Source organism: Eutrigla gurnardus, assembly GCF_963514095.1.
Source record: "Eutrigla gurnardus genome assembly, chromosome: 9".
NCBI classification, from domain to species: domain Eukaryota; kingdom Metazoa; phylum Chordata; class Actinopteri; order Perciformes; family Triglidae; genus Eutrigla; species Eutrigla gurnardus.
The window spans coordinates 22,285,503-22,300,048 of record NC_139923.1 but is presented as its reverse complement, the minus strand read 5'-3'; the positions used below and the strand labels follow the sequence as shown (position 1 = coordinate 22,300,048).

Here is a 14,546-nt window from a genome sequence, read left to right as displayed (position 1 = left end):
AATGTACTGTGTGAATTAATGACTCACACTCCCATACAGCATGTCATTTATCGCTAAGGAGAGTGTTCCTGAATAAGGCATGGCTGCAACTTATATTATTGAAAAGTGCATGCCGCTTTTTCTTTTTGGCAAGCTATAGGAGCAGCGTGACAGTGTGTAGGATCGGATCGTTTTCAAAGCGTGAAACCACGAGGAAAAAAGGAGGATGAAAAGATTTCATTTGAAAGTCAAGCACAAGAAAAATGAGGGGAAGGGAGACAGTCAGGCACAAAAACAAAGCTTTTAATTAACGCTACAGTAGCCAAGCTGAAAATGTGAATCAGGGCTGTGGAAGAGTAAATACTCTTTATTCAAAAAAGCATTTAATTCTGAGAATTTCTGTGAAGGCTCGCCATCTTTTGGCTCAGGGAGAGTGGTGAGTGAATCCCCTCACTGCAATCAGGTGTGTGTGGCACTGATTGGCTTGATTAAGCTCAGGTGTGGGGAGCCTTCATATACCATGCTGACTCGTTATCTCACCATAAGAGGTAGTGAGAGGTTCTCCCTGTTGTCAGTGGGCTTTGTGTGGATCTCCTATCATTGTCTGTTTCCCAGTGAATACTAGAGAGTTTGTTGTTCCTCCAGCCCTTTTGCTTATCAAAGGTCTCCGAGTCTGCCTTTTGCCTTTTAATTCTGTCTTTTCTGGCTTTCCTGGACAATTTTGTTTTTTTTGGCAGCGGTGGTTTAGTTGATCATCTTAGCGCTTTATTTCTTTAAGGAAGCCTGAAGTGGCTTCATACAGTTTTGTTTAGGGAACGCATATTAACCATGAACTAGTTTCTTATTAGCATGCATGGTAGCATATTGGCTGTCTTTAAGCCATTATAAATCACTTACTAATGCCTTATTCTGCATGATCATATTCTGAAACTACTAGGCCATTAACTACTGTGAGAGGTTTCCATCAATAATTTCCTAATCTCTGCTTATTGATAGTGAGTTAGGGAGTTGTTGTAAACCACTTAATAAGAATAAGCTAATAAGAAACTAGTTCATGGTTAATATGTGTTCCCTAATCTAAAGTGTTACCGTTTTTTCTTCCCTTTCCTACCTATTGCGATTTCGTGGTTATCCTTCTGGGAAACCTTAAAGATACCCCTGGGTCTGCAACCTGCATCCCCCCCCCCCCCCTTTCCTGACAATTTAAGCTATCAGAAACTGGTTTGGTCACATGCCATGGATACGATAATACATTTGAATGAAATCAGGAATTTAAGAATGTTTTTATCAACCTTGAGTTTAACTAACTGCAACTCAAAGATGGTGAGAGGCGTTGGATATATCTATAATAATAATATATCTATCAGCCAGCTTTCCTTAATAATAACGAATAAGAGCATGAATGTGGTGCATTCAGGGTTTTTTTTTGTCTGCTTCCAACCTCCTCAACAAAAGACTCCCATCAGGGGTGTGTCTTACGCCGATTAAAAGAAATATGCTGTTGCATGTTTCCCAGCATGGTTTACACTACTGTTTTCACTTTCAATGATTTACTGTATCACTTTGTTTGTGTGTAAAACATCGCATTCATTCAATGTAAAAAATACAATATCTTTAAAAACCCCCGAGCAAAGCTGTGTTTAGACTCGTTCAACTCCTGGAGGGGGAAAAAAACCATAACTGCATCTTTCATAAGGTATTATACAGGACAGGATTGTTCAACAGAGAATGGTCTGTTGTACCTTCTCTGGTATAACTGATATCCAGTCACATCTTTGAAGTGATTCGCTAAATGCATTCAGGCAGCACACCTGCCAGTGAGCAGCAGTCACAGACTGTTAACCTCAAGATCTGAGAAGTGTTTGTGAGTCAACGAAGCTTCACGAGCTCTCACGCTGTCTGCCTTTGTCAAAGTCGGGCTACATGAAGCCCTTTGGGTTCATCTTTGTGATTGTAAGAGTCCCACTAAGGTGAGCTCAAGAGCAGTGATCTGGCCCTGGCTGTGAGGTAAGCGCATTTAAAAATATATATATAGGCTTTCAGGCCAAATATGCCATTCATTTTTTGTCCACAGCAGTACTAACATTGCTGTTAAACAATACACTCTAAAATCTAAGTATCATTTTGAAAGATATTTATTCTTCAAAAGAGTTTGTCTGAACCTCATGCTGCATTTAAGAACACCCGGTACGATTCTGTTTCAAAGATAGAACGTTTAAATGTGAGGTTTTGTTTGTGGTTGTAAGTAACGAAGTAACCCCAGAGGTCATCTTTCCTTATTTTAATGTTGCTGATGACTTTAGGGATAACACATTTAAAAATCACAGCATTACTTTGTATTGAAAACAATACCAGCAGCAATACAATACATAGGGCAGACAACAAATACAACATTGTGTGTCATGTTTTTGTGCTCTCCACAATGTCATCTTGGAAATATGATTAAATTCCAATTTACATTAATTGTCATTGTTACTCTTTTCAAGAAATAAATTAATAATAATAATCAAATGTATGTGTATTCATAGTAGTAGTGTTTTTTTTATCAATTTAATGTCAGCCCATTGTTAATATAATATATAGTCATATGATTAGTGCCTAATGTTGACTGCCATGTTCTGTGTCTTGCTGAATGACTGCATGGCTCTGTTATGATTCTCCAGGTGTTACTGTAATAAATAGGAAGTCAAATTTAAAGCCCCTGAATGAAAACAGGCAACAGCTGACTGACTGATATTATGTGTTTGTGTTGTTTTGTAGGCACCTGCTGGAAGATGACCGTGAAACCATTAACTCCAGTGAACTGTGCAGGCCTTCTACAGCCTGGCTTCTCTCTCCTACAGCTGGACGGTGAAATCCTCCTGTTTGGCCAGAAGGGTTGGCCCAAGCGCTCCTGTCCGACGGGGGTGTTCAGCGTCGGGTTCAAAGGCAGCGAGATGAAGTTGAAAGCCATCTCCTTCTCCAGTGAATCATGCTACCTGCCCCCGTTACGTTGCCCGGCTGTTTGCCGCCTCGACCCCTACGACGGGCTCCCGGAGAGCTATCTGATCCACGGTGGACGCACCCCGAACAACGAGATCTCGTCCAGCCTGTACGTGCTGACCATGGACAGCCGTGGCTGCAATCGTAAACTGACCCTGTGCTGCAGAGAGCAGGAACTGGTGGGAGAAGTGCCGGGGGCCAGATACGGCCACACCATGAGCATGGTTCAGAGCCACGGGAAGACGGCTTGTGTGTTGTTTGGGGGGAGATCCTACATGCCGGCAGGAGAGCGGACCACCGAGAGCTGGAACAGCGTCGTCAACTGCCCTCCGCAGGTCTTCCTGTTTGACCTGGAGTTCGGCTGCTCCTCTGCTCACACTCTACCCGAGCTCGACGATGGACAGTCTTTCCATTTGGCCCTCGCCAGAGAGGACTGTGTCTACTTCCTCGGAGGTCACTCACTCACGTCCGACTCCCGCCCCCCTCGACTCGTCCGTCTGCGAGTCGAGCTTCTGCAGGGCAGCCCTCTGCTCTCCTGTGACACTCTTGAAACCGGCATATCCATCTCTAGTGCCATAATAACGCGCATCGGCCCCACTCACAGATACATCATTTTAGGGGGGTATCAGTCAGACTCTCAGAAGAGGATGGAGTGCAACACTGTGATTCTCAATGAGAAAGGGATCCACTTTGAGCCCTTGGAAGCACCGGAGTGGACCCCAGACATCACCCAGAGTCGCACTTGGTTCGGCAGCAGCGCCGGGGAGGGGAGCATCCTACTTTCTGTGCCTACTGAGGGGAGGCCATCCCAAGCAGACATGCATTACTTCTATCAGGTGAGCTTCCAAACAGAGGAAGGGGCAAAAGTGGACGAAGGAACCCAGGGCTGCAGCCAGGAGTCAACAGATTACGACTCCACTCCTCTGGAAGACTCCGAGGAGCTCTACTTTGGCCGTGAGCCCCATGAGCTGGAGGACAGTAGCGATGGAGGCGAGGATAACTACAACGAGGAGGACGAGGAGGATGAATCACGAACAGGCTACTGGATCAAGTGCTGCCCGGGCTGTCAGCTGGACCCCAACAGGTGGGAGCCCTACTACTCCACCGAGCTCCACCGGCCAGCTATGATCTTCTGCTCCAAAGGAGAGGAGGGACACTGGGTCCATGCACAGTGCATGGAGCTGTCTGAGAACCTGCTGCTCAAACTCTCTCAAGGCGGCAAAAGGTACTTCTGCCTGGACCACGGAGGCCTGCCCTACCAGGAGATGACCCCACCGCGACAGGTCACGCCTGTGAAGCGTACCCCCATGAAAGTCAAGGAGAGAAAAACTCCTCCAACTATCAAGATGTCCCCTGCCAAGAAAAGCTTTTTCAGAAGGCTTTTCGACTGAGTCCAGTTTATGATGCGTGTAAACGATAGATGAAAAATGCATTAATATGCTGATCAATGCTCAATGTGAAATATTTTGTGAAGAGAATAAATAGTAAAATTGCAACCTGATGTCTCCTGTCTGACAGCTGTGTACTTTCATTGGAATTTCACATTGTTTGAGAAAATAAACCGAATATTTTAGCAAGTCTGTCGACAATGTTTCTAGTTTGTATTTATAACAGCTGCATAATAGTTAATTGCGATATTGTATTCCATTAAGTACCACCACGTTTTTACTTCCTAACACTTTCTTCCGTGGCCAGATGGAGCTGAATTCATTTGACAATTCTTTCTGCAATTAAAATGATGATTGAAAAAAATGTCCAATATGCTGATCTGTCCTGAAATAAACAAGAAGCATCCTCAAATTCTGTTTATTTCTAATGTGTTTCCTCAAACTTTTTATGTGACTGAAATGTTGATATATAACTATTTCTAGTTAGTATTTCTATTATTTATTTATTTTGTATTCCATTCATGGACCCCGGTGAAAATAAGGGGTTAAATCTACACTATCTTATATTGAATTCCAGCACTAAATGGTTTGAAATTATAATTAAAAAATAAACCCTAATGTACGGTTAAAAGCCAGTTACATATGTAATTTATTCAAAGGCAAGTTTTTCATTTTGTTAGATGTATAACACTTAATTTGTTATTTTGTATGCTTTTTATTTTGTATATAGTGAAAACAAGCAGTTACAAGTGTGGTCTTCCAGGATCAAAAGTTCCTAAATCTCCTCAAACAAAAAACTATAAATTGCTTATTTAAATAAAGAAAACACACCAGAAGATCAAGTCAGATTTGGTCTTTATTTATCTTTTTTTGGAGGAAACAAGGACAAAAAAGTGCAAACTTCCTCCTCCATAAAGGAAACTCATCAAAAAAATAATACATTTTCTGCCTCAGCGAAAAATACAGACGAAATAAGTGAGTGTAATACAGTACTAGTATGCAAAATATTCACTGAAAGTATTCAGCAACTCCTGTAAACAGTTTATCTGATATTTAGTGTGAGATGGAGACAAAAAAAAATGAGGAAATACAAGGTGAAAAGTGAACAAGTGGAATTCTGTGAATCATCCATCATCCATTACTTTGGAAATGCAATTCATTACACAAAAAAACAAAATACGAGACAAGATGCACTCTAAAACACGACAGAATTGTAGAAAAGTGACAACTACAGAATGAAATGTGGATATTTCACAGCTGTCTTGGTTAAACTTGTGACTGTACAATAAAATCAAACATTCAATCAAATGGAAAAAACAAAATTGCCTGTCACAATGCAAAACGATGAGGGCAGAAAATAGACGATACAATCAATCAATCAAGCAAATAAAGTTGCCAAGAAATCAGTTTACATCGGGTCTTTCTAGCTGCTGCTCATCCCTCTCCTCTGTCAACCGTGGCAATGAAGAAATATCAGCAGAGGAAAAAGGAGCCAGGTTATATACAGAAGTTAGGAAAAATCCCTGCCTGCCTGAGTCCATGGGGTATTAGGCTTCGTAATGGACCATACTGTATTTTTATGATATCAACAAAAAGGTCACTATACGCTTTATTTCATGTGAAGTATTCGTATAAGTATCATCTATCCTCCACTGTGCAAAAACTAAAACAGATAAAAATTGGTTCAAAGTGACCTGGCATCTATTCTGCCCCTCAGGGATCCCACGATAAAGCACTAAAGTAATCTTTTTCAGAGGGCACTCGTGAAACAAAGAACATTTGGGTCTCTGTGATTGCATTTTGTTCCAGCTCAAATGATATATTAATACAGTGGCCACAAATGTGGTCTTTTTAACACAATTTCCCCCCATGACTTACAGCACTTTCATCTGTTTCCATAAATATTCCCTCCGTATAAATTCATAAATGTGTCATATCCTTGCAATACAATAAACTGTGCCATATTTCACAGACGGTGAAGATAAAAAAAAGGAGAAAATCCTGCTCAGAGCAGGAGAAAAGAAACCTGTGTGTTACTTCTATGTTCCTCTGCTGTCCCACCTAATATGCATACAACAAGGCAGTACAAATACAAGTAAATATTCTAAACAAGTAAAACACATTTTTAAAAAAACTTGGTGTGGGTATAATAATGCACTTTTTCATTTTTGCTCATTTCCAACAATAAAACAATTCTAAATATAAATGGGTATAGAAGGTAGATATGTAAACAAGTCCATATTGCTGGCAATTATTATATTCTACAGCTATGTTGAAATCAATGAAATGTTCATGAAAGGTTCACAATAAAAGAAAAATCAGATGTCATCAACTTCCAGAGGCACGTCCTCATACTCCTGACTCTCTGTTGGGTCAATGATAGCTTCCAGAGCTTTGGCAGAGTTCTTGTGAGCCTCCATAAACTTCTGCAGGTACTTGGAGGTGTAGAGCCAGTGATGCTTCAACACGTCCTCCAGCTCAAAGGCCTTCGACTGGCGTGCATTCATCTTACGGAAACGCCTGAACAGCTTGTTCGCCGACTCGTTCCCCTCGCTGGCCCAGGCTCCTATGGACCCGTCTCTCTCTATGATTTCGGGCACGTGGGCCAGGGTCTTGTGCAGGTAGTTGGTTATCTTTCCGTTGTACCTATATTTGAAGGTAGTGGAGAGGAGGTCGGCGAAGCGCTGGGAGTTGAAGCTGTAGCGGCACAGCTGGTCGGGGCACTCCTTGGCGGGGCAGGTGGCGCGCCACACGGGCTTCATCTGGATGTAGAGCCTCATCAGCTCCCTCAGGGCCTCCCGCCTCTCCTCTGAGGGCACCAGCTCACACACCACCTCCATCGCCTCCTGGGTCATCAGCCTGCGGGCGTAGTTCCCGTTCATCCTCATCACCGGTTTCAGCTTCATCTTCTTCCTCAGCTGCTTATCTAGCGCCGCCCTCCAGCTGCGCCGTTCCTCCCGGCTCGGGTTGGACTTTTGGTACACCTCCCCGATCTCATCCTGGAAGATCTTGTAGAACTCGATGGCGTTGCCGATGTCACAGTGCAGGGCGTCCAGCGTGGGATGGGTCTCCATGAAGGGCTTGGCAGAGATCCCCTTGACTCTGTCCCGCAGTTCATCCGCGGACTCGGAGAAGGGGTTGGTTCGCCATATTTCGTAACGGTTGAGGTTCTCCGCGTGGCTGCGGGTGACGGAGTGTATCACCATGTTTTGAGACGCCTCTGCCCGAGTTGAGTCACAAAGCGTGCAGACGTAGGCGGACCCCGAGGCCTCGAGGCCCTCCATCTCACGCACCATCTTCTCGTCGTAGCCCGTGCCCCTGAAATGAAAGCGGAAGGATCGAGGCAGTCCGCCCACGGACAGTATGAGCCTGCTCTCTTTCATCGCCTTACGCTCGGCGACTATCGGCCCCAGGACAGCTGTGAGTGTCTCATGGTCTGACTCATCCACAAACATCAGGCAAAGGGGCTTACAGGACAGCTCTGAGTTTGGCTTCGGCTCAGTGAAGATGGTGACCTCCTCCTTCTCCTCCCCCTCGTCTGCCAGGACGGAGACAGACATAACGGTGAAAGAAAAACGCACGGCCTTCTCGGGAACAGCCGGTCCTCCGCCGTGCTTCTCGCTGACGTCGCCCATGCCATCGCAGGACTCCTTGATCATGACGTTGAAGCACGAGGTGCAGGCACTGTCTTCCATCCCGCTCTCCCTCAGCCCCTCCATGATGTCCTCCTCCAGGTCCTTTAATGCCGACGCCAGAGCCACATCATAGCGATACCGCCGAGTGATGATGTCGGCCGGGAAGTCGTCCACCATGGAGGCCAATCCGGAGAGCCCGTTAATAATGCCGACGTTGCAAGTCGTGGACACATTCTTGAGAGCCGGCTGCCACTCAAACTGGTGGAAGCCAGGGAGGAGCTCTTTCTCTGCAGCTCGCAGGGTGTGCAGCGGCTGGAAGATCTGGCGGCCAGTGGTGGCTTTGACAGTCCGGTACATCTTGTGATACTGGCTGCAGCTCAGGAAAGTGTTGACCCGAATGGCTAAGCACACAGCGGGTTGCAACCCAAAGCCTCTGCCTACAGAGAGAGAGAAAAAAAAGAGAGGATGTTTCAGAGAGAGACGGAAATAGGCAAAGTAAAAAAAATAGGGAAAAGAAGGCGAGAGGAAAGGATTTAGACATGAAGAGAATTATTGAACACCAAAGTGCCCATTTCTAGTGCTTTTGAAAAGCACTGCAGTATTTAACATTCCCTCATTTGATGTCCTGCATTTGGAGTCATTTATACTATGGGACAGGGAGAATTTAACACCCCAATTGTGAATGTATCATTGTCAAAAGCCCACAAGGCCCATGATTACAAAATCCAATATTTCCTAATTTCCAAATGTTATAAGGGGACAGAGGGTGAACCAGCGAAGCTGAAAAAGTGATGTATTGGCTGCAGATGAAAACAGACACCAGCTGGCTTCTATTCCCCAGAGAGGAAGATGGTGCTGTCTGTGTAATTTGCAGATACAAGAGCCACTGATGTTGTTTTGATTTTAACAGCCCCTTCACACGAGTTGTTATTGTGCATTAAAGGGAGCGTGAGACAGGGGGGACTGACGGACAAGCAGGAAGGGATCGAGCGTGGACGAGAATCAGGGAGGGGCGGGGCCTGCAGGGGTGGTGGCTCAACAAACAGAGGCGGACAATATTGAAGTGCTTTTCAATCAAAATTGCAGCAAAACTTTCTTCCCTCTCTTCAATAGTGAACTTTTTAACTCATTGTTATTTATGAGATGACTGTATTATTCGGAGATAGGAGGGAACATTAATGAACAAACACTATCATAATTTTCATTTGTTTGTGTCCCCCTTTTGTCTTGGCTCCGGAGCGTTATATGTTGATATCTTACCTTGCATCATGGCCTCTAGCTCGTCTGCTTGCCGGTGTTCATTCACAGACCTGAGTGCCAGCAGAAACAGAGTCTGACACACAGACTTCAGGTCGCCACCTTCCTCTCTGTCGGCGAACGCCCTCACCTGGTTCTTCATGTCCCTCAGCCGATGCTTCTGGGCACGGCGGGTTAGCGATAGCAGGTGCTGACGGGGTCTCCCCCCTTTATTGATCAGCAGGTAGTTGTCGAGTTCTGACGGCTGCTCGTTTGCATCCTGCTCTCCCAGCTCATGGCCCAGACAATGAGCTTTAAATGTGTCTAGCCTTACTTCCTTGCCACAGCCGCTACTGGGGCAGAGCAGAGACAGCGAATGCAGGGCTGACAGGAAGCCTTTGGCGGGCGGGGTGAGGTCATCGGAGGTGCACGGCAAGTTGCAGGCCGGACAGTGAGGTCCCAGAACGTGGTTGTATTTTAGGATGCAGCTGCGGCAGAAGAGGTGGCCACAGGGGGACTGGACCGGATCGGAGAGCAGGTGGTCGCACACCAGGCAGGTGAAAGAAAAGAGGAAGTCTACAGGGAGCCTCTCAGAGATCAGCTTGGTGTTCAGGTGGTCTTTCTGGCAGCGGGTGATGTTCCTCACCCACTGCTCTCTCTGGATGCTGGGTTTCCTCCATGTCCTGTGCGCAGGACCATGATGGTGGTCTCCGAATGGTCTCAGAGCCCTCCTCTCACCAACAGCGATGCTGTCGCCGTGGTCCCACCTGGTCCTTTTTGCCAGGCTCTGGGCTCTGGGGATGGCTTTCCGCCTCTTCCTCCCAGTGCGCTGGTAGGAAGTCTTCCTGGGGGAACAAAGGTGGCAGTGGGAAGTGTGGGGCTTCCAATCCGGGACTCTTATTCTGGAGAAGCTGCAGAAGCCCCCTCCCCGTATGGCCACCACCCAGCAGCGCTGGCAGAAGGAAAGAGGGTGGACCGACTCCGTGTCCTCCGTCACGTCCACTTTGAAGACTTTGAGGATGACTTCTGGCCAGTTTGTGAACTTGCAGCCCATTTTACGCAGGGCACCTTTGCTGACCACATCCAGATCCCCATGAACATCACGCACCGGCCCTTTGACCTTTCTCACGGTCATTCCACAGAGACGGCACAAGCACCTTCACAGAGGAAAAAAACAATGCTGTCAAATTCTGAGAAAGAAATGCATATAATAAAGTTTATATAGTATAGTGACATGTTATTACCTCAGGTGGTTCATGTGGGTGTCCATTTCTTGGAGCTTCACGTCTACCCTCCGACCAGGGCCCTCCACATTTTCCTTGCTTTTTCCACCCAGGCACAATTTCATAACACTCCCTAGACCCACGCCATTATCTAGCTCTATATGCGGAGCTGCAGGCGATGAGATCCCTAACAAGGCTCCTTTCTCAGGCTGTGTCTCACCGGGCAAAGGGGCCTTCTCCATGGACTTCAGCCTAAACAGTTTAAACTTCCACTGAGAGTACTTAGAGTGGGGATGGTGGAGCTCGGCAGGCATGGAGGATCTGGGGCCATCTGTCTCCAGGCTCTCCTCCGACATGATGTGACACAGACCTCAGACCCTGGAGAGGAGAAGAGGGGAGAGCTTAGTTTGATGTATCGCAAAAGTATGAAAGATATTTTTCAGTTGTCTGCGAGATACATGGCTGCGGATGCAGAGAAAAGATCTGAAGATTTAAAATGCTCAGACATCCCCGGTGCCTTCTCAGCATTGAGCCCATGACACAAGCTAACAGCTTAACTTGATTCCTGTTGAATTCATACACCAAGTGCCCTGAAATCCCACCGAGCAGAGAGTAGTGAGCCCCGACCCAGAGTGCTGTATTATACCATAAGTGGCATTTAGATCTTGTGTAAAATGCATGAGACAAGCATTGGGGGGATCGATACAGCACAAAAAAATCTTCATTTCTCTCATCTCCCATCCCATCACTCAGGGAGCCATTGTGATTTTTTCCCCCTCCCCTCTTTCGCAAAGCAAGTTTGCTAAACGGGCAACCTTATCAGTGCAAGGCTGTCAATCACTTATATTGGTCATTTTCTTGGCTGGAGAGAGAATCGGAGTTCTCGGGAGCCTCCGACTGGCATTTTAAATGCGAGGGGGAAGAAATCTGTGATCCACAAAACTTATTTCATATTACATATATATTGACCCAACAGGAGGGGGGGAAAAACAAGAAACCCTCATATTGAGTAAAGATCATTAAGAATTATTCCGAACACAGTATTGTTCAATTTAAGAGTCATATTTAAACAGCCAATGCTCCCAGGATTTGTCACAGGTAAGATCAATGGCACTGTTGCTATTTCATCTCCTCTCATACTTAGGTTCCATTACAAGTTCACACAATAAAGCAGTTAAACTATCTTACCATTGCGCAACTATAGTGCCCACGCTGTGGCGTCTCCTGTGTATCCATCTTTCACCGAGGTTATTTTACCTGGAAGGCTTGAATCCGGCAGAGCCCCTTCATTTTCTGGCTCTCAGTGTATCTGGCATGCTGAACTTCCCCTTTGAGACAAACAGCTGAGTCTGTTTGCATGTGTGTCAGCTGGGCTCTTACCTTGTTTTTTCAGTCTCCGTTGGCATCAGCTCCCCTGGGGATCCTCTCCGCATGGGAGCACAAGGGAAGCCCTGGAGCCAGGCACTACACGCTGCATACACTGTCGAAGTTTAGCCTGTCAAGCTCGGAGCATCTGTTACGGGGAGTTGTGGTTCCACACAGTGGGATTGCCCCTGTCTGTCTCCCAGTCTCTCGTATTTATACCCATCCGTTGATGGCATCCCAACAGTCAACTCCTGACACCTGATGCAGGCAGCTGATGTGAAGGAGGGGAAAAAAACAAGGTCAACCCCCCAAAGCACAGTAGCAAACATGTGTATGTACGGCACCTAACGGAATACCCCAAACAAGCACGTTTGTACCAAACCACACTGATCCTCACCTGGAAGCCCCTGCGATGTCGCCTTTATCTCTCCTTTCTGTTATCCATCTACAAGGCTTACCTCATCCAGCTGGCCTCTCTCCAACAGACTGAGATACGTTAAACATGTGAAAAAGCTACCAATGTGGAGACGCAACAGATTAATAATGTCGCTGTCCCACAAACACATAAAAAAGTCTGAAAAACATTGTATTGCAATTGTGTAATAGGGACTTACAAATGTGGAATTTGACCGAATGGTTCTACGTTGTTTGCATTTCTTTTGAGGAAACCAATGATACATTTTATGTGTTTATCACCTCAGTTTATCCACAGCCCTTCGGAGTGGTGTGTTTTGTCAATGTGCTGTTGTGCTATAATGTTTAATTGGGCGTACCTGCTCTGAAAATCCTGTGTGTTGAGATAATGTTGAATTTATTTCTGGCTATTGTGCTGTTGGATCTGAGCGTTCCTGCACTGTAAATAGGGGTGTCTTAAACAAACGTAATGTTTACAGATGATGTAGACTTCAAGATGAAATAATTACAGTGATGCATGTCTGTGTGTGTGTGTGTGTGTGTGTGTGTGTGTGTGTGTGTGTGTGTGTGTGTGTGTGTGTGTGTGTGTGGGGGGGGGGGGGGTAGCTGGGATTCAGAGACATGTGTTGGTATATGTAACAAGACATATGAGAAAGAGAGATAGAAAGTGAATAATGATTTAAAAAGGTCAATCAATTAACAAATATAGAAAATAATAAAAATAATAGCAATTGTAGCAATAATAATGAGTGTTATTGTCATTCTCATTACTGCATAATTGAGATTTTCTCCCCTTGCCAGGCAAAAGCATTGTGCCATTTATCCTATATTGTTATCATTTCCATCCACCCCTTGTGTTTTTTGTATTTTTGTATCTGCGATTGTCTCCATATAATGTCAGCACATTTCATTCATTTCTCCCAATGCTGTCTCTGTCCCGGTCACCATTCAGAAGCAGATTTAATTAGACAGCATTGCTTGGTGCAACGTCTCAGTAGGTATGGGGAGTATTTGCCCAGGATCATTCTTGTTTGTAATTATCCAGGGGATTAATCTGGTGTATGCGCCACAGGAGCCTGTTGCTGTGTTGAATTTACCAGCCAAGTCATTAGATACACAGTCAGTGGGCACCAAACAACAGTTGGGTCTCTCCCACTCTTGTCGAATTAACAGGGGAGCAGGATGAACGCTGGCAGGCTTTGCAGCTTATATTTGGTGCATATGGTCAAGTGTGACCTTAGACAGCAATGTGAGGGTTTTTTTGGTTTCTGTCTGTAATTCGGGGGGAAAAAATGCTGTTTTTTAAGCCTCTCCAAATCCATCATACACAGATTTATACAATACAAGATGCAATATCCAAGAACAAGCAAATGATGGATCGTAGCAAGATGTTCCCGAGCCTATTTATAGTTGATATTTAGATTTATGATAGGCGCGTAGCCACATGTTTCCAAGGTAAGCGACGCGCCTCGCTCCCGTGGCAGACAGGGACGGAGCTGCAGATGTCTGCCTGACAAACAGGCGGTGACCCCCTGAAACCCTCATCTCTCTGCGCCTGCTAATTGACTTGTTATTGATCAACTCAAAGACAGTCTGATTTATGGAGAAGAGGACTTGTGGAGACAGCCACCTGGCGTGGAGCGGAGTGTTATGAATGTGAGGAGCGAACCCCTCGGGGGAACAAGAGGCTGCAGTTTAGGGGGGACGTACAGGAGTTTGCGACGCACCAGTGAACTGACACCTTGCACTGGGAGGGAGGGGGTGTTTTATTTCTAATATGATGAATGCAAACAACACCAGTGAGAATGCAATGTGTGTGTGTGTGAGCGCATTGCAGGTGTGTGTGGTGGGAGGGATGAGTGGGAATATGGCAGGGGTAGAACATGTGTTTCGGGGAAGGGGGGGGGTGCAGAAAAAGTGTGTACTGGTGTGAAGGACACACCCAGAAACTAAATGAGTCCTACATCCATCCTTGAGTCGGGTCTGTGTGTGTAAAACAAAGAGGGAGATGGAGAAAGGGAGCGAGAGGGAAGGTGTGAGAGGTGAAAGACAGAGAAGGGGGCTAGAGTAGTGATCTTGTGTGAAGGAGTTACACAGGATAACGGGCTTAGCTCAGAGTAGTGAACACAAAAAGAGCTTAATGCTGATTGCAGGCCGTGACAAGGCAAGGTGGGGAAGAGATCAAGCCTTCCAAGCAGAACTTTGTAAGCCAAAGGTCCAAAGAAAACCCCCCTCAGACAACTCCAGTCACAGGGCATCATAAAGAATAGTGTCAATAGCAGAGACGGACAATGAGTGATTTCCACAGCAGCATCGCTATCTTC

At 45.7% G+C, this 14,546-nt stretch overlaps 2 protein-coding genes across 2 annotated transcripts; one reads left to right on the top strand and one right to left on the bottom strand.

Annotated features, from left to right (window-relative positions):
• Positions 1-1,877: 1,877 nt before the first annotated feature.
• On the top strand, positions 1,878-4,711 carry rag2 (recombination activating gene 2). Its single transcript, XM_084018044.1, has 2 exons — positions 1,878-1,986; positions 2,740-4,711. The coding sequence occupies exon 2, from the start codon at positions 2,754-2,756 to the stop codon at positions 4,350-4,352; it is 1,599 nt and encodes a 532-aa protein (XP_083874170.1). The 5' UTR covers positions 1,878-1,986; positions 2,740-2,753; the 3' UTR covers positions 4,353-4,711.
• A 1,956-nt stretch (positions 4,712-6,667) lies between these two features.
• On the bottom strand, positions 6,668-10,817 carry rag1 (recombination activating 1; the record flags this gene model as incomplete). The annotated part of the gene is made up of 3 exons (XM_084017935.1): positions 10,465-10,817; positions 9,245-10,377; positions 6,668-8,421 (listed from the first exon to the last, which is right to left on the bottom strand). The coding sequence occupies exons 1-3, from the start codon at positions 10,797-10,799 to the stop codon at positions 6,668-6,670; spliced, it is 3,222 nt and encodes a 1,073-aa protein (XP_083874061.1). The 5' UTR covers positions 10,800-10,817.
• Positions 10,818-14,546: the final 3,729 nt, after the last annotated feature.

Coding starts and splice junctions, on each gene's coding strand:
- rag2 (XM_084018044.1), top strand. CDS start 2,754: ATGACCGTGAAACCATTAACTCCAGTGAACTGTGCAGGCCTTCTACAG.